Raw genomic sequence first — 22,299 nt, forward strand, 5'->3', positions numbered from 1 at the left:
AAGTATTCAAGTGCACATCGTTTGTTTGAATCTTTAGCTGTGGATGTGCTTTGTTTAACAATTTTCAAAAGTGTTGGCTGTAACTAAGTTTTATTTTTCCAGGTCATAATTAATAGTAATTTGGAAAAAAGAATTATTGCCATAATCAATGAGCATAAGAAACAAACTGGTGAAAAAGGAATGATTTCTAGAAGACTAACTGCTAAAAAATTACAGGTAAAATTTGAGACTCTTTCTGTTCATTAATATGGAACATATCTCCAGTATTTAGACACTTAAGTGAGGTCAATTATATATATCCTCCATTGGATAAAGAAGGTAGAGGCTTCTATATTATATAGTCTATTAGTGATTTGTGGTCCATTGTTCCTATTTGATTTATTAATCTGACATAAAGAAGGCAAAGATTATTAATTTCTGTTTTCTTTCAGCATTCACGGTATACTGTAAAATATTTCAGGTTCTTGCAACATTATAATCCACCTTCCTACTTTTCCATGTATTGTGTTTCTTCTTTATTGGTTTTCCCTTATTTTCCCTTATTTAGTCATTCACTATTTTCTCTTCGGTTTTTCTGTTCATATGAGGCAACTAACATTAAAACAAACAGTGAAAGTAACTTTAACCCATGGAAGTTAAAAATCAAGGCACTTCAAGTAGTAAAATAGCTGGGGATGTATCCTGATGGCTTTTCTAAAGGCTGAGAGAGAAGGATCCAAATGCAACCCTGAGGGAATGAATTCTGTAGCCTAAGAGTGTTACAAGAGAAGTCCTTCACCACATGTTCAGTAAATGAGCATATGAAACTAGGGACATCTGTAAAAGAGCCTCTCTTGCAGATCTTAGTGCCTGTAAAGTTCGTGGCAGGAAACAGCCTGGTTAGAGCTTCAGAGATTAATACCAACACCTTGTGCTCAGAAAACAATTGACAACTAGTACAATTCTTTCAGTGTGGTCACAACGCTGATGATACCTGATTATATCTTTTGACTCTGGGCCGATCAAGTGAGGCTGTCAAGGTTCTGTCCCAGTGCCTGGAGGTTATGCAGGCTTGGATGGGGAGCAACCATCTCTGACTGATCCTACCAAAGACCGAATGGCTGTGGGTATTTGGACCATCCAGATCCGAGGATATTCCAACTTTTTAAAATTGTTCTTCATTTTTAAATGTTTTTAGCAATTGTAAACTGCCCAGAGTCACTGGGAGTTGGGCGGCATATAAATTTAATTTATTATTATAAATGTGATTCCATTATTATGCACTGGTTAACAACCTTCCTGCTATGTTTGTACTGATTGAACTTTCTGGATACTTTTCAAAGGTAAACTTGTGTCAAGTGTGCATTAGTGGCAGTTGTGTACATGTGCTTTTTGCCATAGCTACTCATCTGGGAATCCAGTGATGCCTAAGGCTTAAGGACACTCCCAGGCTTCAGGCTTACTCTTTCAGGGAGACAACAGCTCTGTAACAAAGTCTGAACCCTTAAATCTGACTCCTTTGACCAACAGTAGTTCCTCATCTTTGTACTAGTTTTTTCTCCTTGAAATGTATTTATTTATTTAGCATTACATTTATGTCCCTTCCTTTCGAAATCTGAAAGTGGCATGGGGATTACCTCAATTTATCCCCAAAGCAACCTCCCAGTGTGGTAGGTTGGGCTGAGAGAGATTCCCCATGACCAAGTGGGGACTCTCCTGTCCAGAGTTTCAACCATTATACCATACTGGATCTTTGTTTAGAAACATAGGATCGTGTTTTCCAAAATTAATTAAAAGCCACTTTAGTATATATGTGGTAGGCATAAATTTTACTACAGTGTTCATTATAACAATGAAACAGCCCTAGTTTTCTAGTGGAATGAAACATACCTTTGTTTAAGTCTTTATGTGTAGAGAAGAATAGTTGCAGGTTTCCGCTGTGACACTGTTTAATGCATTGTTCTTTATAGGATGTATACATGGCCTTGCAAGGATTTTCTTTCAAGACTGAAGATATTGAAGAAGCTATGAATAATACTATTTTGTATGGTGGCGATCTACACTCTGCACTTGATTGGCTGTGTTTAAACCTATCTGATGGTAATGATAAAGGCAACTTTATGAATTTTGAGAAATCCAGTATAGACATAACAGATTCTCTACTCTCCCTTCAGATTAGATTTGAGGGCTGCAGGAGGGAAAGGGGAAAGAAATCCTGTTGTATATTGGTTATCAGTATTTATTAACTGACACTGACCATTTCAAGTCTTTATATATTAGCTGTTCTAGGAGTTGAAAATTAAGATTGATTGTAGAAGCATATCAAAGCAGATGACAGTACCTATCCAAATTTGGCGGAATTGAAAAAGCTAAACAGGATCAGACCTAGTTGGTATTTGGATGGGAGACAACCATTCAATCTCAGGGATTCAAGTGAGACTGGAAAGTTGAAAAAATATCCCGGAAGGAGGCAGTGCCACCCTACTTCCAAGTTGCTGAAGTGCTCCTGTGGTCCCCAAGAACTTAGCTCAACTAGACGTTCTGCACATTACATGGGAAACCAGCAGAGTTTCAGGATTTAAACTTAAAGTCTAGATATCTGAATGATTTTTTTTTCTTTGGTAACTAAAAAATGTAGGGTAGTTATAGAATTGTTTTCTCAGAATGAGATGAACCAGTAAGGGACAGTCCAAAGGGAAATGGGAATCCTATAGGTATATTACATGCAGAGAGATAATATTTCTTGACTTTCTTTAAATTTAGCTATATCCGGTGCATATTTTTAAATAATAGCTTAATGGATGCTGCTACCAATAGCTATATAATACTTAGTGCTATGGGGCTTAGTGGAGGATGCGAACAGGTTCATCAACCTCTAGATCAAAAGTCAAAAAGAAAAAGTAAGACCATGAGCAAAGAAAGGCTGAGCCCTTCCTTCTTGTGTGGGAAAGAAACATTTTTGGCTTGTATATGAGAATCATAATGCCCTTTGTGCAGTTGTAATCATCTCATTCATAAATAATCTTACATAAAAGTATTCCTATTGCGTAGTTTTTTGAAATCATTCTGAAGTGAAAAGCTGTAACAATATAAACTATTTCCTTAACCATCTTATGGTTTAAATGTATCATTTAAAAGGAAAAAAAACCAATCCATCAATTTTGTATTTCCGCTTGTCGAAAAAAGGCTTTGGAAAAACTCACAAGCTCTTGCTTTTTTCCAGGCGTTTGCAGTGAGGACAAATGATGGAATCCAGAATTGTGTGAGAAATCTTTTACTGCCACAGTGAGGCTTCTGCCTCACTTTCCTACTGTAGCTCCCCACAAATATTCTCATTTTCTCTAGAAGGTTGGAAGGTTCTCTGAAGTAGCTTTTGAGGATGGGGGGGGCAGTATTAGAGAAGAGGGAGATTTGCCTGTCTCCTGCTTCTATTGTACTGCCAGAAAGAAACCCTCAGATTCCACCTTTAGTTTTGAAGTTATAAGAATAGAATTAATTATACAATGAAAAGGAAGATTTTAAAACATAATTCTGATTTAGAACCACAAATTATTATCAACTATGTATAAATAGGCAGTCAACCATACATATGTAGAAATTCAATATTTGAAATTCTGTTTTTGCTTTTTAAAGATGCATTGCCTGAAGGTTTCAGTCAGCAGTTTGATGAAGAACAACAGAAAACTAGAGCTAAATTTTATTCTCCTTTGCCAAGGTGTGAAGCTCCTCAGATGCTAAACAATAAAAAGGAAGATGATGGTGAAAAAAAGGTACTTTGCTGGATGTGGAGAAACAATAGCATTATTCAACTTTTTAAAAATTGCTTTTACATAAAATACAGGTAGTCTTCATTTAGCAGCCACAATTGGGACCAGCAATTCAGTTGTTAAGTGAAGCAGTCTCTAAGTGAAACTGTAGCTGTGCTTATAATCTTACTTCAGCTTTCCTTTGCTTTACATACCTGCAAGGTCATAAATGCCAGGATTGGTTGTAAAGTTATTGTTACTTTTTCATCACCATCATAACTGCAAATGGTTGCTAAATGAGGACTACCTGTAAATTAACTGCAGATAGCAAGTGAATCTGAAGAGTTTAGGATGGTTTGCATTAATCATATGAGATGTTTTTTGGGCTTTGATCCATTATGGGAAAAGGGTGTGTTGAAACAGACTATAACAGTAGGAAAATATTTATGCTCTTGCGTAAATGGAAGTGTAAATTCAATTTAATTATACTTTCGTTGAATGTTAATGAGTAAAACACATTAAATATAATAGGAATTTCTTCCAAGTAACCCATAATAGGGTTATACAGTTTAGTTCTAATTAATGGCACATTTTCAGTAATTTGCTAAACTTGTTTTTAAGATGCATTAACAACAATTTATCTACCCCATATTTCTTTACAATATCCAAAGGTAACCACAGGAAAACAAAAAAGTATCAGTATGAAGGAACGGATCTTGGAGTACGCAGAGCAGCAGAGAATTGAGGAAGAAAGTGAGTCTCTGAAAAATTTGGATGAAGAAAAATTTGACCCAGTAAGTTCATGAGCTATTTTATGTAGATCTATGTCTCTTTAGTATATTGTTGTGATGCATTTACTGTATTAAGAGCTGCTTCTCAGGCAGAAAAGATACATCCTCTTGTCTCAAGCAGGGCCTTCCTGAGGAGAGATGCCTCACAATCTTCCCTCTTCAGGTGGAAAAACTTTTGTTCTTTTGGGAAGCAACAGGCAGATAAGCAGGCCTATCTTTCTAATTAGTAGGTTAGAAACTTTAAGAAACAGAGTTTTCCTACTGAGTAAAGGCAAAGGAAGCTGTGGATTTAAATCTGTGGTTCCTGGCTGCTTGTTGTGGGCCAAAGCAAACAACAGAACTTCAGCAGCCCTTTACTTTAAGTAAATTTGATTGCAGCTACACTACGCCACTGCTTCTTGTCATTACATCCAAGTGGGAATGTTCACACAATTGAATTCTAAATTGTGAAAATGTTGCTTGAACTTGGTGCAAAAATAAAACATGAATTTGATTCAGGTTGTAAGTAGGATGTTGCCTGTAAGATTGAAATAGATCACCCTCACCATTCAAATTTTCTGAGGGAAACTTGCTTCAGTGCGAGAATGAAAGAATTCACATGGTACTTAGTCATAATACGGGTTGTTTGTCCTAGGTGTAACATGTTATATTAACCTAGCCATTATGGTTTGTAAACCATGGTTTATGGCATACATACAAATCTAGGATGCTGTGGCTTATTTAACAAGCCATGATTTAGCACAATGTGAGAAACCAGTTGATGAGTTAAATGTGGCTTCTAGTGGTTTTGCTATTTGTGTTGCTAATTCTGAATTGCTATTGCATTGGAAAGTGTTTTGAAAACCACAGATTCACATGCAAAGTTTTATACCTTTTGCATTATGATATGTAGCACAGCTTTTCCCATTATTTTTATAAGGCCTCTTACAGCAGAACAAATACCATTTTTAAAAGTATTCTTTGTAGCATGGAAGGAACTGTGTGTGTGGCTCCTTCAGCTGTATTTCAATATGTGTATTTGGCATCAGAAGAAGACCACAGTGGTTGTTAAGGAGCTTAAGCTAGCATTTATTCATGTCTTTAAACATACTTGGTATGTTTTTTAAAACTAATGACTAAAATTAAATTGCTAGCATATTCATACAGTGTAACTAATTTTTCTGGAACAGAATGAAAGATATTTACATTTGGCTGGGAAGCTTGTGGAAATGAAAGAACTAGCAAGTTTTTCAAAGCAAGAAAAAAACAAGCAGGGACAGAAGATGGCACAAGAAAAAATAAGGCGTATTCAACAAGGTAGGAACACTCAACATTTATTTATTTCCTCAGTCTCAACAAAAATGCTCATTTTTAATAAAAAATTTGTAAAATACAACTGTGATGTCATCTTTACTTTTTTTTTCTAGAATTGGAAAACTATAACACTAAAAATTGTACATCATGGGTAGCTATAGAAATGCATTTGCCCAGGCAAGATTTCTTATTTTTGTTGCCTGCTATCATTTTATCAAACTGATAAACTCATTGCTGGCTTTATCAAGCAAGATTAGTGCAGAGCCAAGTAATACAGCTTGATTATATGTGACCTGAGTAGGAATGGTATGTTCTGATTTGAATACTTTTTCTGAATTTGGAGCAGCAAACTCCATTTTTCTTTCATCATGGCGCCAAGTTGGGACACTTGTATGGAATGGGTGCTGTGATGTGGAGGATTTTAGTATGTTGTGCATAGTTGGAGGTCTAATGTTTTGGACTGGATAGTAGAGGAGTCTTCTGGGATCATTTCCCGCCCATACTGGGCTGGATTGGCCCTCTGTCCAGCCCGTGTGGTTTGTATACCTTGCTGGGCCTTTGGTGGCTTGGGACAGAATCATGTGAGGCGCCTGGCACTCACTCCCTTACCTGGGTCGTGCCTGCATGATTAGTAAATAGTGTTGGATATTCGACACATGTAACACCACTGCTTTGGGAGCTGCATTGGTTGCCAGTGTATCTCCAGATGCAATTCAAGGTTCTGGTTGTCATCTTTAAAGCCCTTCATGGCTTGGGACTGGGTTACCTGAAGGATTGTCTTCTCCCAGTTGTTTCTATCCTTCCAATTCGGTCCAGCAGGATGGGCATGTTCCAGGTCCCATCAGCCAAAGAATGTCAGCTGGCGGAGACTAGGAGGTGTGCCTTTTCTGCTGTAGCCCCTGCCCTCTGGAACATTCTCCCTCCAGAGATTAGGGTGGCACTGACCCTGTTGGCATTTTGTAAGGTCTTGAAGACCTAGTTGCGTACACAGGCCTGGGATGTGGGCCAAGTGTGTTAAGGGCCCTGTTTCTTGGTTATATTAACATCTACGGTTATGATTTTTCTCAGCTGCTATATATATATATATATTTTATTGTGTTTGCATTTGGTTTTAATTGATTTTATGATTGTTCGCCACCTAGAGTCACTTGTTTGAGGTGGGCAGCCATAGAAATTGAATGAATGAATGAATGAATATTCTTCCTTTGAAATATTCTGTGAGGTGAGCCATTAACATTCGTATTTTAATATTGCCATGTGAATAGAACTAGTATTTGATTCAGCTACAGAGGAAGTCAACAATAATAAAAATTAAATAGGAGTAATATTTTTAAAAGTTAAATTTTCAAACCCATTAAGAAAACACTTCTCTTTTCCCCACTCCCAAGCAAGGGTATTTGAGAACCCTTGGATGTTTTGAATAAATCCTATTTATATTCCTTCTTGACAGAAATGGCAACACTGGAAGAACACCCTGTGTTCAATCCTGATATAAAAGTGACAAACCAACCAAGTGAAAAGAAAAAGAGTCCTGTGTTTCCTGAAATGGGTGGTGCCTTGAATTTGAACCTGCTTGAGAAATTACAAAGTCCTCCTCCAGAAGAACAAAAAGGTATAGAAAATTTTGTTTTAAAAGTTCATAGATACTTTTGGACAACTCTCTGACATCCTGCCATAGAAGTATAAAGAGAAGATCTTCCCCAAATGGTGTGATATAGATTTAATTAATAGCTTTTGTAAGAGGCTTCTAAATCATCTGTGAACTCTGTTGTTCAGCTTGATCTTTACTTTTGTAAGATGTGTTTCTGTAGGATTCAAAATTTGCTCTTGTAAGTTGTGAATCTATAGGAATGCTTTCTTTGGAACAGAATATCACTTCATTTTTTAAATTAATCTAAGATACAGTATATCCCAATAAACCCTCCATCCTCTTTGATACTTAAAAACTGAATAATAAAATGCAGCTTTTTATCAATTTCTCAGATCATTCTTGTTTTGACAGATGTGACTCTGTATTGATTTATATATTAAAAAATATCACTTGGAATTGTCCTGTCTCACTGGCTTATGGACCATAAATGCTTTTCTCATTCTTCTTTCTCTGGTGTGGATAATTTCTAGCCATCATGCACTGCTGATACAGAAGCATAAACAGAGTCCTCCAACACAGTCTTTCCTATAAATCTGAATAGATTATCAGGCCAGTATTTATTTGAACAAATCAAGCATACCAAAAAAGTGAGAGTCTAGAGTGTTTCTTCACAGAAAACACATGGAGAGTGGCAAATAAAATTCAGCTCGGTAAAGGCCGATGCCAAACCCTTTTAAAGGCCAATTAAGCATATCAATAGTAAATATACATGACTTGGTTCCAGTCTATAAAGTAGATTAGATGGAGGAAGAACTAGTGCAGATTTGATTAGATTCACCTCTGTTTCATTAAATAGATTTTGGTTTATAGCATGGAAGACTAAAACTGAGCAGCCACGATGGCTTTTTTCCCATGCCTTTGGAAATAGGAAATCTAGCAGATCTAAAGGAAGCACAACTGTAGGCTTCCGGTGGGGAATGGTAGACTGAACGGCTGTGCCTGTTAGCGCAGTGAGCAGAGCTGACAATGCAGCAATTTTTGGGGGGCTCAGGCAGGTTCTTCTGAAGCCCAAAAATGTTCTTTGGATAAAGGAGAATAACTGTAATCTTCCCATCTGTCCTCCAGGTGGCTGTTTGCAGCCAGAAGATCGGAAACAGCGTTCACGGTCAATTGGTAAGACCTAGCTGGGAGGCGGGGACATCATCGCTTTCCAAGCTGTGCTGTAGCCTTAAAGGGGCACTAGGACCAGCCACCCCATTTCTAAATCACCAATTTGTATATATATATTTTTAAGTATGTGTACCCCAAGAGAGGCTTTCTACAGCGAGGAGAAGCTGGTTCTCTTGGTGCTTATCATTATTTTGGGGGTTACTTTTTGAAAAAAAAATTTTTTTTTAACTTTTGGATTCCTTTTCCCTTCCAAATATAAAGGAGGATTGAGCGTAAACAATTGTCTTCCTGTTAATATTTTTGTATTAAATTTGAAGAGATTAGCATTTTCCTACATGTAGAATCGGCTGATTTGAACCTTCAGCTTTCTGTTTTCACCTTCCCTTGAGAATTGTCTGCCTATCTCATTTTCACTTTGTGTAAACACACTCTGGAAGTTTTCCATTGCTTCGACTTTCACTGGTTAAGCTCCTAGGGGGCACCATAATCTACTGGATGAGACATGGAGGATTTCAAACAGATTCTTTCTGACTTCCACCAAGATTTTAAACAGATTTCTTCTGACTTCTATCAAGCTTTTATGCAAGATATTCAGGACATTGTGGAAAATATGAGATCTAAAATGTGCCATCAGGTTGCGGATGTGGTGGATGAAATTGAGGAATTTAAGAGAGATAGAAAGGGTTTTTTTTGAGACTGAGATTGGGATTTTTATCAAGATGCTAGATGAAGATTGGATAATGGAGTTGGAGAAATCTAAGGGAGAGAGCAATCTGCAAGCCATAAGTAAAATTGATCTCCTGGTAGAATGCGATGAAAAGAACCTGGAATCTTTGAGGGGGGCAGTTGGACTGTTTGATTCTTTAAAGAGGAAAGTTCTGTGCACATTATGGGGATATGTAACTGCTTTGGTTTATTTGAAGTGGGATAAGGGTTAAGAATGTTCATCTGGTTTGCTTTAAGGATTTGATTGAAGTTATTTGCTTTTAAAGATTTGGATTTACTGTTTTGAATTGTTCTTGTTTTTTGGGTTTATTAAGATGAAGATTACTAAAACTGCTGCATTATCAAGTATCATAGCAGAAAATCTATGTGCTTTTTAATTTGATTCTTATTATAGTAGACAGAAATGTACAGAATAGTGGTAGGAAGGGAATAATTATATAGGTGTTATCTTTTGGAGGGGAGAAAGATGTTTAGGAGGTTTATATGTTTTTTTTCCCTTTATTTTAATATAAGGGGAGGAATAACTGTACTGAGTGATTTTTATTATGTGCTAAAGTGGAATGATTTATAGAAATAATTTGGTGTTTTGGTTTAATATAGAGTAAGAGATTGATTATGGAAATTTTTGTATGTCCTTGTTGTTAAAAGTCAGAAGCCACTTACTTTTGTAAATCTGAAAAAAAAATTCTCTTGTGTTTTCTCAATTTTTAGTGCTTTTTTCTCTCTTTATAGTTTTTTGTTCTTGTTTTGTCATTTTTATTCTTCTCTTGAAACTTAATAAAATTTATTAACAAAGGAAGCACAACTGTAGATGAAGGTACTTATTAAACATATATTATAGAGTAAATCTCTTTGGAAGATGAGCACAATGCTTGTACAGTGCTTAGCATTTGTTAAATAGCCAAGCTTTTTTCATAACATTTTTTAAAAATGCCACCCTGGTTTTATCTGAATTATGGACATTTTTCTTGCAGAATGTAGCATGTAGTATCATTGGTGAAGGCATTATTTAATGCAATTGTAATTGGAGGCAATACTGTAACAGTTAAAGTATAGGCACTGTAAATAAATTATTGGCCCTCAAAATCTGAACTACCACCATGTTCGTGAACTCCCTATGAGGGCATAATCTTATGAAAAACCCTGCGAGTTCCAAATAAATCATTTTTATACCCTATATTAAGTTGAGCTGGTAATGAAGGTTCAGCACTAGAATCTAGGTTCAGTACTAGAATTACTTGGAATCTAGCTTTGCACATGAATTAATTGTGCCTGTTTTTTGGAGCTTATATTAAACATTGTTTATATTGAAACACTGATTTAAAATTAGTTCATCCAACTCTGGTAATAGTCCCTGTGCTCTATGTGCAAATAACTTTTGTTTTCTGTTGCTGATATTAGTGAAAAAGAAAGATCCTCAGGATGTGAGGAATTTTGACTATACGGCTCGAAGCTGGACTGGAAAATCTCCCAAACAGTTCTTGATTGACTGGTGCAGAAAACATTATCCTAAGTCCCCAAATCCTTCTTTTGAAAAAGTTCCAGCAGGAAGATACTGGAAATGTAGGTATGTATACCTGTGAAGCAAGTTTTTCACTTGATTATGCTTGATAGCTTCAATTCCTTTTACATTTTTGAAAAGTTATTTTAATGGATGAGTACACACAGCTTGAAATGTAGATTAATTTATTTTCCCCTCAGGCATGATTGGTCTAATTCATTCATACAGTAATCATTTTAATTAGATAGTTGCGGGTTTTTGAGTTTTACAGGCAAAGGCAAAACTCTGTGCCTGGGGCTATTATGAAGCCAACCTGAAACTAAGTTCTCACATACGTCCCTCTGCAAAAGCTGAATCACTGGGATATTTATTTATTTGATTTATATCCTACCTTGATTTAGTACAACTCAAGGTGGCATATATAACGTTTCTGCCTCCTGTTTTCCCCACAATCCTGTGAGATTGGGCTGCGAGAGAGTGACTGGCCCAGAGTCACCTGGAAGACTAGTTAGACAGCAATTTCTCTACTTATGGCGTAAAGAAAGATCATTTTTCTCTTCTAAATTGCCTTTGTTAATATATATAATGCAGCTGAAAAAGTGTTATTTCTGATTTATATCACATTTGCTGGAACTCTGTTTATAAAGCTGACATTGATAACCAATTATTTATAAATTTTATTTATTTATGCAGTTTATGGATTACCTGACTCATGACGACTGGGCAGATTATGTTATTAGAATGAGGAATATGGCTTGTTTCAGCTATATGATAATAGTTTACTTATGCATTACAATCAGCTGTACAAAACATTTATGTATTATTGTCATTTCATGAACTGATCTGTGGCTTAGCTTATATTTGGCTGAAGTGTTGCACAGCTCATGCTATTTGGAATTTTGAGAACATGTTGTGAGTTCTTTCATAAAATGGATGCCAGAGGATTTGCCATTCAAAATAGTTGTCATTTAATACACTGTTTTTATTAAGCTTGGTTTAACTATTTTTAAGGGTAAGAGTTATCAAGTCTGCTGATGATACAATGGTGGTGTGTCCCACAATCCTTACAGAAGATAGCATGCAGGCTCAACATCTGGCTGCTACATTAGCGCTGTATCATCTGACAAAAGGGCAGGTGAGATTTTATAATTCCCAATAAAAGAATTTAAAAGTCATTTAGTGAAAAGGAGTGGTGGCATAAGTGCACATTCAATATTTGGTAACTATAGCAGGAGATGGTGGCTCTCAGAGTTTTGCAGTCTGGTGGATCTGATTGATTTCTATCTTAGCTTTATGGAGTTTCTTGCTGACAACATTTCTTGTTAATTTTATTCCACTTTTTAATCAGGCTGCCTTCTCCACCCACTAGAGTCCAGACAGTACCTGATGTAATTGTGAATTAAGAATTTTCAAAAATAGTAAGTAGCGTTCAGGCCCAGAAAACTTTGCTAAGTCCAACTTAAATTGTTAGAGAGCTTTGAATGATGGCACTTTTTCTTTTTAAGCTATCAAGACATTTATACAGTAACATCGAGAAGCCATTCTGTACTACAAGCTCTTACTCAGTTGCAACTCCCAGATAAAAAGAATATTGAATAGCCCAGATACTCTCTTTTCAAAATCACTGATGTAGAATCCACTGTTCAAATACATTATGTCATTATGCTATTGGATTTTTATGCTGCTGTGCAACCTTCATTGACTCCTGTCAATTTATATCTGTAAAAAACATATTGTTGTTTATTCGTTTAGTCGCGTCCGACTCTTCGTGACTTCATGGACCAGCACACGCCAGAGCTTCCTGTCGGTCGTCAACACCCCCAGCTCCCCCAGGGACGAGTCTGTCACCTCTAGAATATCATCCATCCACCTTGCCCTTGGTCGGCCCCTCTTCCTTTTGCCCTCCACTCTCCCTAGCATCAGCATCTTCTCCAGGGTGTCCTGTCTTCTCATTATGTGGCCAACGTATTTCAGTTTTACCTTTAATATCGTTCCCTCAAGTGAGCAGTCTGGCTTTATTTTCTGGAGGATTTTGGTTTGATCTTCTTGCAGTCCAAGGCACTCTCAGAATTTTCCTCCAACACCACAGTTCAAAAGCATCTATCTTCCTTCTCTCAGCCTTTCTTATGGTCCAGCTCTCGCAGCCATATGTTACTACGGGGAACACCATTGCTTTAACTATGCGAACCTTTGTTGTCAGTGTGGTTTTCTCTGCTCTTAACTATTTTATCGAGATTTGTCATTGCTCTTCTCCCAAGGATTAAGCGTCTTCTGATTTCCTGACTGCAGTCAGCATCTGCAGTAATCTTCGCACCTAGAAATACAAAGTCTTTCACTGCTTCTACATTTTCTCCCTCTATTTGCCAGTTACCAATTAAGCTGGTTGCCATAATCTTGGTTTTTTTGAGGTTTAGCTGCAAGCCAGCTTTTGCACTTTCTTCTTTCACCTTCATCATAAGGATCCTCAGTTCCTCTTCGCTTTCAGCCATCAAAGTGGTATCATCTGCATATCTGAGATTGTTAATGTTTCTTCCAGCGATTTTAACCCCAGCCTTGGATTCCTCAAGCCCAGCATGTCGCATGATGTGTTCTGCGTACAAGCTGAATAGGTAGGGTGAGAGTATACAGCTCTGCTGTACTCCTTTCCCAATCTTAAACCAGTCCGTTGTTCCGTGGTCTGTTCTTACTGTTGCTACTTGGTCGTTATACAGATTCTTCAGGAGGCAGACAAGATGACTTGGTATCCCCATACCACTAAGAACTTGCCACAATTTGTTATGGTCCACACAGTCAAAGGCTTTAGAATAGTCAATAAAACAGAAATAGATGTTTTTCTGAAACTCCCTGGCTTTTTCCATTATCCAGCGGATATTGGCAATTTGGTCCCTAGTTCCTCTGCCTTTTCTAAACCCAGCTTGTACATCTGGCAATTCTCGCTCCATGAATTCCTGAAGTCTACCTTGCAGGATCTTGAGCATTACCTTACTGGCATGTGAAATGAGTGCCACTGTTCAATAGTTTGAACATTCTTTAGTGTTTCCCTTTTTTGGTATGGGGATATAAGTTGATTTTTTCCAATCTGATGGCCATTCTTGTGTTTTCCAAATTTGCTGGCATATAGCATGCATTACCTTGACAGCATCATCTTGCAAGATTTGGAACAGTTCAGCTGGGATGCCATCATCTCCTGCTGCCTTGTTATTAGCAATGCTTCTTAAGGCCCATTCAATCTCACTCTTCAGGATGTCTGGCTCTAGCTCACTGACCACACCGTCAAAGCTATCCCCGATATTGTTATCCTTCCTATACAGGTCTTCTGTGTATTCTTGCCACCTTTTCTTGATCTCTTCTTCTGTTAGGTCCTTGCCATCTTTGTTTTTGATCATACCCATTTTTGCCTGGAATTTACCTCCAATGTTTCTAATTTTCTGGAAGAGGTCTCTTGTCCTTCCTATTCTATTGTCTTCTTCCACTTCCGCGCATTGCTTGTTTAAAAATAATTCCTTATCTCTTCTGGCTAACCTCTGGAATTTTGCATTTAATTGGGCATATCTCCCCCTATCACTGTTGCCTTTTGCTTTCCTTCTTTCTTGGGCTACTTCTAGTGTCTCAGCAGACAGCCATTTTGCCTTCTTGGTTTTCTCTTTCTTTGGGATGTATTTTGTTGCCGCCTCCTGAACAATGTTGCGAACTTCTGTGCAGAGTTCTTCCGGGACCCTATCTACTAAGTCCAATCCCTTAAATCAATTATTTACCTCCACTGCATATTCCTTAGGAATATTAGTGAGCTCATATCTAGTTGATCTGTGGGTCTTCCCTAATCTCTTTAGTCTGATCCTAAATTATACAAGAAGAAGTTCATGACCTGAACTACAGTCAGCTCCAGGTCTTGTTTTTACCGACTGTATAGATGTCCGCCACCTTTGGCTGCAAAGGATGTAGTCAATCTGATTTCGGTGTTGTCCATCTGGTGAAGTCCATGTATAAAGCCGTCTCTTAGGTTGTTGGAAGAGAGTGTTTGTTATGCAGAGTGAGTTGTCTTGGCAAAATTCTATCAGCCTATGTCCTGCTTCATTTTGTTCTCCCAGGCCATGCTTACCTGTAATTCCAGGTGTCATTTGACTGCCCACCTTAGCATTCCAGTCTCCCGTGATGAAAATAACATCTCTTTTAGGTGTGTTGTTCAGTAGGTGTTGCAGATCCTCATAGAACTGCTTAACTTCAGCTTCTTCAGCATCTGTGGTTGGGGCGTATCTTTGGATCACTGTGATGTTAGATGGCTTGCCCTGAATTCAAATTGAGATCATTCTATCGTTTTTTGGATTGTATCCAAGCACTGCTTTAGCCACTTTACTATTAATTATGAAGGCTACTCCATTTCTTCTGTGGTCCTCTTGTCCACAGTAGTAGATCTGGTGGTCATCTGATGTGAAGTGGCCCATTCCAGTCCATTTCAGTTCACTGACGCCCAGAATGTCTATCTTTAATCTTGACATCTCACCAATAACCACATCCAATTTGCCCTGGCTCATAGATCTTACATTCCAGGTTCCAATGGTGTGTTGATCCTTAGAACATCGGATTCGCCGTTCACCACCAAAAACATATGCACACGTGCTAAAAAACATAGAATAAAATGAAAATAATTTCTGCTAGGTCATTAGTGAGGGTGTACATCTGACTGTAGTAGACATTTAGAAGTAACAGGGACCTTCTCCCCACAACTGGTGTGTTAAATCAAGGTTTCACTGCAGACGTGATTCAAAACTATTTCTGAAGTTTTCAGAGGTTTCTGTTAAAAAAATAAAAGAAAAATTCTTTGGTATGTTTCAAAATTATTATATGGAGAACCTTTTGGGAATGCAAGAGGAAGTCATACTAATTTTGGAAGCCACCTAAAATAGCAAGTTGTTGAAAAACAGCATCTCTTACTTCGAGCCATCAGTAGATTAGGACAACAGTCCTATGCACATTTACCTGAGATCAATGTTTGTTATTGGATATAGTGAAATTCAGTTCTCAGTAAATAAGTATTATAATACATAACCCATTCCAAGGCATACTTTTCTTTACTTTAAAACATTCCTTTTTGTGTTTCCTCTTCAGTCAGTGCATCAGTTACTTCCTCCTACATACAGAGACGTTTGGTTAGAATGGAGTGATACTGAAAAGAAAAAGGAAGAAGAAAACAAGATGGAAATCAACAAGCCTCGTGACCAGTTCATTGCCAGACTGCTGAACAAGTTGAAGCAGCAGCAGCCACAACAGCAATTTGAAGGCAAGCCCAAACTTTCAGAAGATGCAGAAGACACTTGGGAGAACTTAATTTCTGAAGAGGACTTTAACGGGCTCTCTCTTGAGACCTCATTTACAGATGACTTAGAACCTGTGAGGGCTCTCTTTAAGAAACAGCAAAGTTCTTCCAGATACCAAAGACTTCTAAAGGAGAGAGAGCAACTACCAGTGTTTAAATATAAACTTACCCTTATAGAAACTCTAAAAAAACATCGAGTTGCGGTTGTGGCTGGGGAAACAGGTAGTGGCAAAAGCACTCAAGTTCCACATTTCTTGTTAGAAGACTTGCTGCATAATGAACGAAATTTGGATAAATGCAATATTGTTTGCACCCAACCACGGAGGATCTCAGCAGTGAGCTTGGCAACTAGAGTATGTGAAGAACTGGGCTGTGAAAGTGGACCTGGTGGAAGAGTAAGATGTTCTTGGAGTCATGTTCTGAAGACTGCTTATCAGAGAAAGTAATAGGACAGCTAAAGCACTCCTAAAAGATCAGTTTATAATGGAACCAATTTTCATTTGTGGCTTACAGGAATTTCACATAAGAGGGTTGAGATCATGGGAAAAAAATGGTACACTCCCATTCAGTAGTAATTTTAATTTTTATGGAATTATTTTTTCATCAATAATGGTGGTGCAGTGACATTATTATCTGGCAAACTGAAGAACAGAATAGTGTTGCATTTGAAGTTCTGTAGGTAGAAGGTCCAGATACTGACTGAGGCTACACCTTAAGGGTGTACTGGATCTTTAAAGTCGGTTTTATAAGATAAATTCCTCTTCTGAGGAAGTATGCTCAGTCTTTCAATGTCACACTCTTTGAAATATTTGTTATACTTCTAATAAACATTAAATCAAAGAGTTCATCTTGTATAGAAAGTATTACATATCCTTAAAAAATACTACAGACAGAAGAGACTTAGCTGGCATCTTTTCCTGCTGGGATAGACCAAAAATTGGGCCCTCCTTTAAAACCATCTGTACCTGCTGTGGAGCCAATCTTCTTTAAACAGGAAAAAATGTATGAGAATAGTACAGGAGCAAAGTAGTCTGTTTTAATTATAATGCAAAGATCTATTGGTAATAACTTTATTTTAGACTAACCTTTTATTTTCTTCTCTAAGAATTCCTTGTGTGGCTATCAAATCCGTATGGAATCACGAACAGGAGAGGCCACTAGACTGCTTTACTGTACAACTGGAGTTCTTCTTCGGAAATTGCAAGAAGATGTTCTTCTTTCTAACGTGTCTCATGTCATTGTAGATGAGGTTAGCAACACTTTTTTATTATCTAAAAAAAGCAACATAGTTATTCATCCATATTAACTCCTCCTCTATATCCTTTTCTCAAAGGTTCACGAAAGAAGTGTCCAGTCAGATTTCTTGCTAATTATCTTGAGGGAAATCTTGCACAAGCGTTCAGATCTCCATCTCATTTTGATGAGTGCCACGGTTGATAGTGAAAAGTTCTCCAGCTATTTCACTCACTGTCCCATACTAAGAATTTCAGGAAGGAGTTATCCTGTAGAGGTAAATACAAAATTGTATCCATATAACAACAACACTTGATTCAATGTTGTATCTTTTCCTTTGAAAATACTATAAGCTCTTCATCTCTGCATCTGTGCTCTGTAGCATTAAAAATTCATAATGACCTGCCACAAAAGTATTTCTGATGTTTACATGGCTTCACATCAATTGACTGATTATGTGCCATGTTGACTCTTAGCAAACATATAGATAGATTTTCTCCATGATGATCTGCCTCTATCCTGATCCTTCAGCTCTTCCATTGGTGCACCCATTGTCACTCTGAGTTCTTCCACCTTGCTGCTGGTCTCCTCTTCTTTTCCCCTCCATGTTCCCCAACATTACAGCCTTCTCTAGAGAGCTAGGTCTTCCATAATGTGTTCAAAGAATGGTAATTTGAGCCTGGTCATTTGTGCCTTGAGTAGGTTGATTTGTTCAGCCATCCATTTGTTCATATCCGTAAAGAAGTGCAAACGCAGCTTTTCATATAGAAAATGTTCTATACAGCCTTTGATAGAATCAAAGAATAGAAAAAAATTGTGCTAGTATAGTATGATCTTGACATTGGCTTTCAGTGAGATGGGACCACTCCAATTAGCAAGTTGTTTTCTAATATTGCAACAGCAGTTGCATTTTCTAGTATTTTGCTTTTTCCAATATTGTATACTCTGCTTATCTTGCCTAAAACCAGTGAATAATTGTAAATCAGTGTCATATAGTAAAATAAGATTGAATATAACCTTACTATTAAAAAGTAGATCATGCAAAACTAAAGGTTTTCCTGATATGCACAAGCTTAAAAAAAAGAAAAAAATATGAAGGAAGTCAGCAAGATATGTACAGTCAGAAATCTGGAGCCAATAAAGACTCTAGACTGAGTTTCCCAATACTTAAACATTCCTGATAGAACTTTAGTAGAACTGAACATGTAAGGGGAAGGCATAGAAGAAGGCTTTTCTTTAATGAAGTTGTATCTCCTATGAAAACTTATGGTTAGTACAGTAACTCAAAGAAAAAAACTATAATTTGACTCAGCTTGAATCTTCCATAGGCTGTTCAAGATTGTAAGAGTCAGTGTGAGTACAGAACAGTATTGTGAATGCAGTGAATTGGGCAACAACACAATTACTCTTGATATTTTGATGTTAGGCAAAATGCATAGGTATATTACCTTATTTGACATAATTATTTCTAAATGATTTGGTTCCCCAAATCTTTTTTATCAGGTGTGGTGCAGGTAGCAGCGTGCAATATGCAAGGTCATGTGTTACCCATGTTTAAAAGACAGATCAGGGCTGCCATACGTTACCTTTGGTGCCTAACCAATTTTTCAGCTGAATTTTGTGATAATTATCTGAGTCAAAAGATTGATCTACCTTTCTGCCCTAATAATGGGAAGTTGCTCTGAATGTGGTTTCAAAATAAATAGATCTAAAATTAAGCTATTTCATTTTACAAACCTCCAGGTTTTTCATGTTGAAGATGTAATAGAGGAAACTGGCTTTGTTCTGGAGAAAGATTCTGAATATTGTCAGAAATTTTTGGAAGAAGAGGAGGAAATAACTGTAAATGTTACTAGCAAGGGAGGAGGAATAACAAAATATCAGGTGAGATTTATGTACACAGAAGAACAGAAGTCTGTTTACAGAACTGTTTACCTCTTCTGCTCAAGAAAGGTGTCGCCTCCACTCCTGATTTTGGGATCCTCCCATTCTTTTACACCATGACCCACTTTGTTTAATGGAGGTTGTCAGCCTTCAGTACAGCACAGGGATGGGCACCCTTAGAAATTAGCCTCTGAAGATTGCTGGAAGCAGGGTGGTGATATTGTGATACCACAAGAAGAGGCAGTCGTGAAATACATTTATTTATTTATTTATTCAATTTCGATAGTCTCCCATCTCAGCAAGTGACTCTGAGCAGCTTGAATCTTGGCCCTGTTTTGTTTCTTTGCATTATTTTTTGGGATGGGGAAGAGATTTATTACATTTATTTATTTAAAAAAATAGGAAAAATACACCAGTGAAAAGAAGCAATTTTCTGCCAAGCTTTTGGGAGGTCTAGCAAAAATATGGTTGGGGACACGGGCTGTTCCTTGGTTGCTCCCTTCTAGTGTAGCATTTCAGGGTAACAGATAAAAGGACAGCAAATTCCATCTTTTCTAGCTCTGTTGCATGGACCTAAATTGGTATTCAATCTTCTGTATTTTTTCTTAGTTTATGTTGCAGTTAGGCTGTTTTACACATACAGTACTTTTTATTTGTTATTATGTACAGCAACAGATTGAGTATTTTGTTACATTTTCTTTTAGAATTTATGTTCCAAAATACTTTTTGTTATGTTTAGGAAAATGTTCCAGTTCAGGCTGAATCTGGTATTGAGCTAGGACCATATTTCCAAAAATACAGCACTCGAACCCGCGAAGCCATATTATATATGAATCCCTACAAGATCAACTTTGATCTCATACTGGAGTTACTTGCATTTTTAGGTAAGGTTTTGAACAATTGCGTAAAAAACAATTCTAAAATGGCTTTCTAACTGCTGGTCTTTGTTTGTTTGTTTGTTTTACCCTAAGGCTACAGTCCAAACATACTTGCTAAATCCCATAAACACACTGGAAATTACTTCTGGGTAAATGTATAGAGGGGTATATCAGTGTATACTGTATGTGAGTTTGTGTATATGTGTGTGTGTGAGGTATGAGTGTGTGTACACAAACATACACAGCTGTGTACATTTATGCAGAAGTATAAATATATACAGAGAAAGGGTTTGTTTGCTTGCTATGTGGTTGATAGCAAAAGAAATCCCATCTATCATCTGTCCATGAGACTTTTCTTTATAATAAAAATGAACTTTTTATTAACTTCCTTCTGTCCCCTTACAGACAGAACTCCCCAATTCAAAAACGTGGAAGGAGCTGTCTTGATCTTCCTGCCGGGCCTTGCACATATCCAGCAGTTGTATGATCTCATATTGACTGACAGAAGATTTGATCTAAGACAGAGGTAAATAAAAAATGGAAAACTAATAATAGATTTTAATTAAAATGTATACTGTTGTATAGGTTGAATTATGAAAAGGTAAACAAGATTGCTAGCTGAAAATACAAATGTTAGTTGTTTAATATGCAAATTGTTTTTTTCTTAACTTGCATATTGCCTATATAAACACCAAAAACAGTTTTTACCATAGCTGACATTTCTGTTTCTGGGTGTAAAATAAATGATATAAAACTAAATTGTCTACTTGTAAAAATTTTCAGAAGAGTTTTCAGAAAATGTTTTCAAGCATATCAGTTCATACAGAAATAATACATAACTAACAAGTATAAATATAAAAATATGTCACACATGTACAGAATTTTCTTGAATTTTAAAAAGCTATTAAAGGACAGATTTTCATTGGCAATGTTAAAACATTTCAATATAGTTTAAGCTGCATTTTTGTAGTATATAGTATTAATGTAATATATCAAGAATGATTAATCAAGTTATAAATCCAAATATGCATATTGTCTGCTTAGATGTATGCATTTAGTCTTATGAGTCAAAACAATACAATTAATTTTTTTGCATTATATTTTTGTTTTTTCAGGCACCAGTTAATAGCATTGCATTCTGTTCTGTCTACTCAAGAGCAAGCAGCTGCATTTACATTGCCTCCTTTTGGTGTTAGAAAGGTATGTTTAAGGTATTAATATATGCAAACTGATGTCCCGCCCTGCATCTCAAGTTGATTTTTCTATCAGCCTTTTGTGTCATGCATGGTGCTTTTCATGTATTTTAGAGTGATTAATGGGACAAAACTGAGTGTATCTCAAATGTTTCTAAGGTGACCTTATGTTAAATGTTGCATTCATGGAAAGCTAGTTCTTTTCAAATGTCCCTAAATCAATCTACATTCTTCTGAAATGTTTACTTAATTACCAAGAGTAAGCAAACTGCCTTCAGAATTATATTAATCTTCTATTCCTGTGTTCATTAACATCAGCCAGAAAGAACAATGACCAAGTGAGATAAAAGGAGTTTGTTCCATCAACATCAGGAGGACCACAAGTTGCCCGCTCCTGTTTAGATGACTCAATAGTGTATTAACACAGAATTTGTTATGAACATACTGCTCATGACAGTTAATACTAACTGTCTAAAATCATTAGGAGCATTTTTGCTGGGTTGAGTGGAGTAGGTGGTAGTGCCATCTTTAATTGCTCAGCTTATTTTTACCATTAAACTATGTACACCACCCTTCAAATCCAGATTTTAACCAGGGCAGCTGCTTAAAGCAATTAATATTTACGTTATTTTATTTGTGCAATAAAGCAAAATAATTAAAATGCATTAAATTAAAACAATAAACTATGAAGTCAGCAGCCTGAATAAAAATTAACTTAAGTAGCAGCATGTTAAAAATTAACACCTTAATTAAAATGCCTAGGACAACAAAAATATCTTGCCTGGTGCTGGAAAGAGTGTAAGTCAATCCCAAATGTACCTTTGAAAAGTTACAATGCTCACTACACTTTAGCATGAGAAGCTGTCCAGAGCAAGGTTTCTGAAGGTGATCTCAAGAGTGAGAACATGCAGGAAGAAGCATTATCTTTGATACTGGGCTTTTATTCTATGAAGGGTTTTTATAGGTTGAACTGGAACCAGAAACAAAGGTTTCTGAGAAG

General features: G+C 36.8%; 1 protein-coding gene across 2 annotated transcripts in view; it reads left to right on the forward strand.

Moving 5' to 3' along the window:
- Positions 1 to 22,299, forward strand: part of DHX29 (DExH-box helicase 29) — a 42,030-nt gene that overhangs the window by 2,066 nt on the left and 17,665 nt on the right. Inside the window, exons 3-17 of one of the 2 annotated variants that reach the window (XM_063295659.1) lie at positions 103 to 216; positions 1,950 to 2,079; positions 3,613 to 3,749; positions 4,397 to 4,519; positions 5,686 to 5,812; positions 7,260 to 7,421; positions 10,698 to 10,863; positions 11,809 to 11,932; positions 15,904 to 16,506; positions 17,217 to 17,360; positions 17,445 to 17,621; positions 19,088 to 19,228; positions 19,968 to 20,112; positions 20,512 to 20,632; positions 21,222 to 21,306. In XM_063295659.1, coding sequence (XP_063151729.1) covers positions 103 to 216; positions 1,950 to 2,079; positions 3,613 to 3,749; positions 4,397 to 4,519; positions 5,686 to 5,812; positions 7,260 to 7,421; positions 10,698 to 10,863; positions 11,809 to 11,932; positions 15,904 to 16,506; positions 17,217 to 17,360; positions 17,445 to 17,621; positions 19,088 to 19,228; positions 19,968 to 20,112; positions 20,512 to 20,632; positions 21,222 to 21,306 — 2,499 coding nt within the window. Of the gene's footprint in view, positions 1 to 102; positions 217 to 1,949; positions 2,080 to 3,612; positions 3,750 to 4,396; positions 4,520 to 5,685; positions 5,813 to 7,259; positions 7,422 to 10,697; positions 10,864 to 11,808; positions 11,933 to 15,903; positions 16,554 to 17,216; positions 17,361 to 17,444; positions 17,622 to 19,087; positions 19,229 to 19,967; positions 20,113 to 20,511; positions 20,633 to 21,221; positions 21,307 to 22,299 lie in introns of those variants that run through there. The other variant, XM_063295660.1, reaches the window with a different exon arrangement.

The sequence above is a fragment of the Candoia aspera genome, chromosome 2 (genome assembly GCF_035149785.1).
Source record: "Candoia aspera isolate rCanAsp1 chromosome 2, rCanAsp1.hap2, whole genome shotgun sequence".
Classification (NCBI taxonomy): Eukaryota; Metazoa; Chordata; class Lepidosauria; order Squamata; family Boidae; genus Candoia; species Candoia aspera.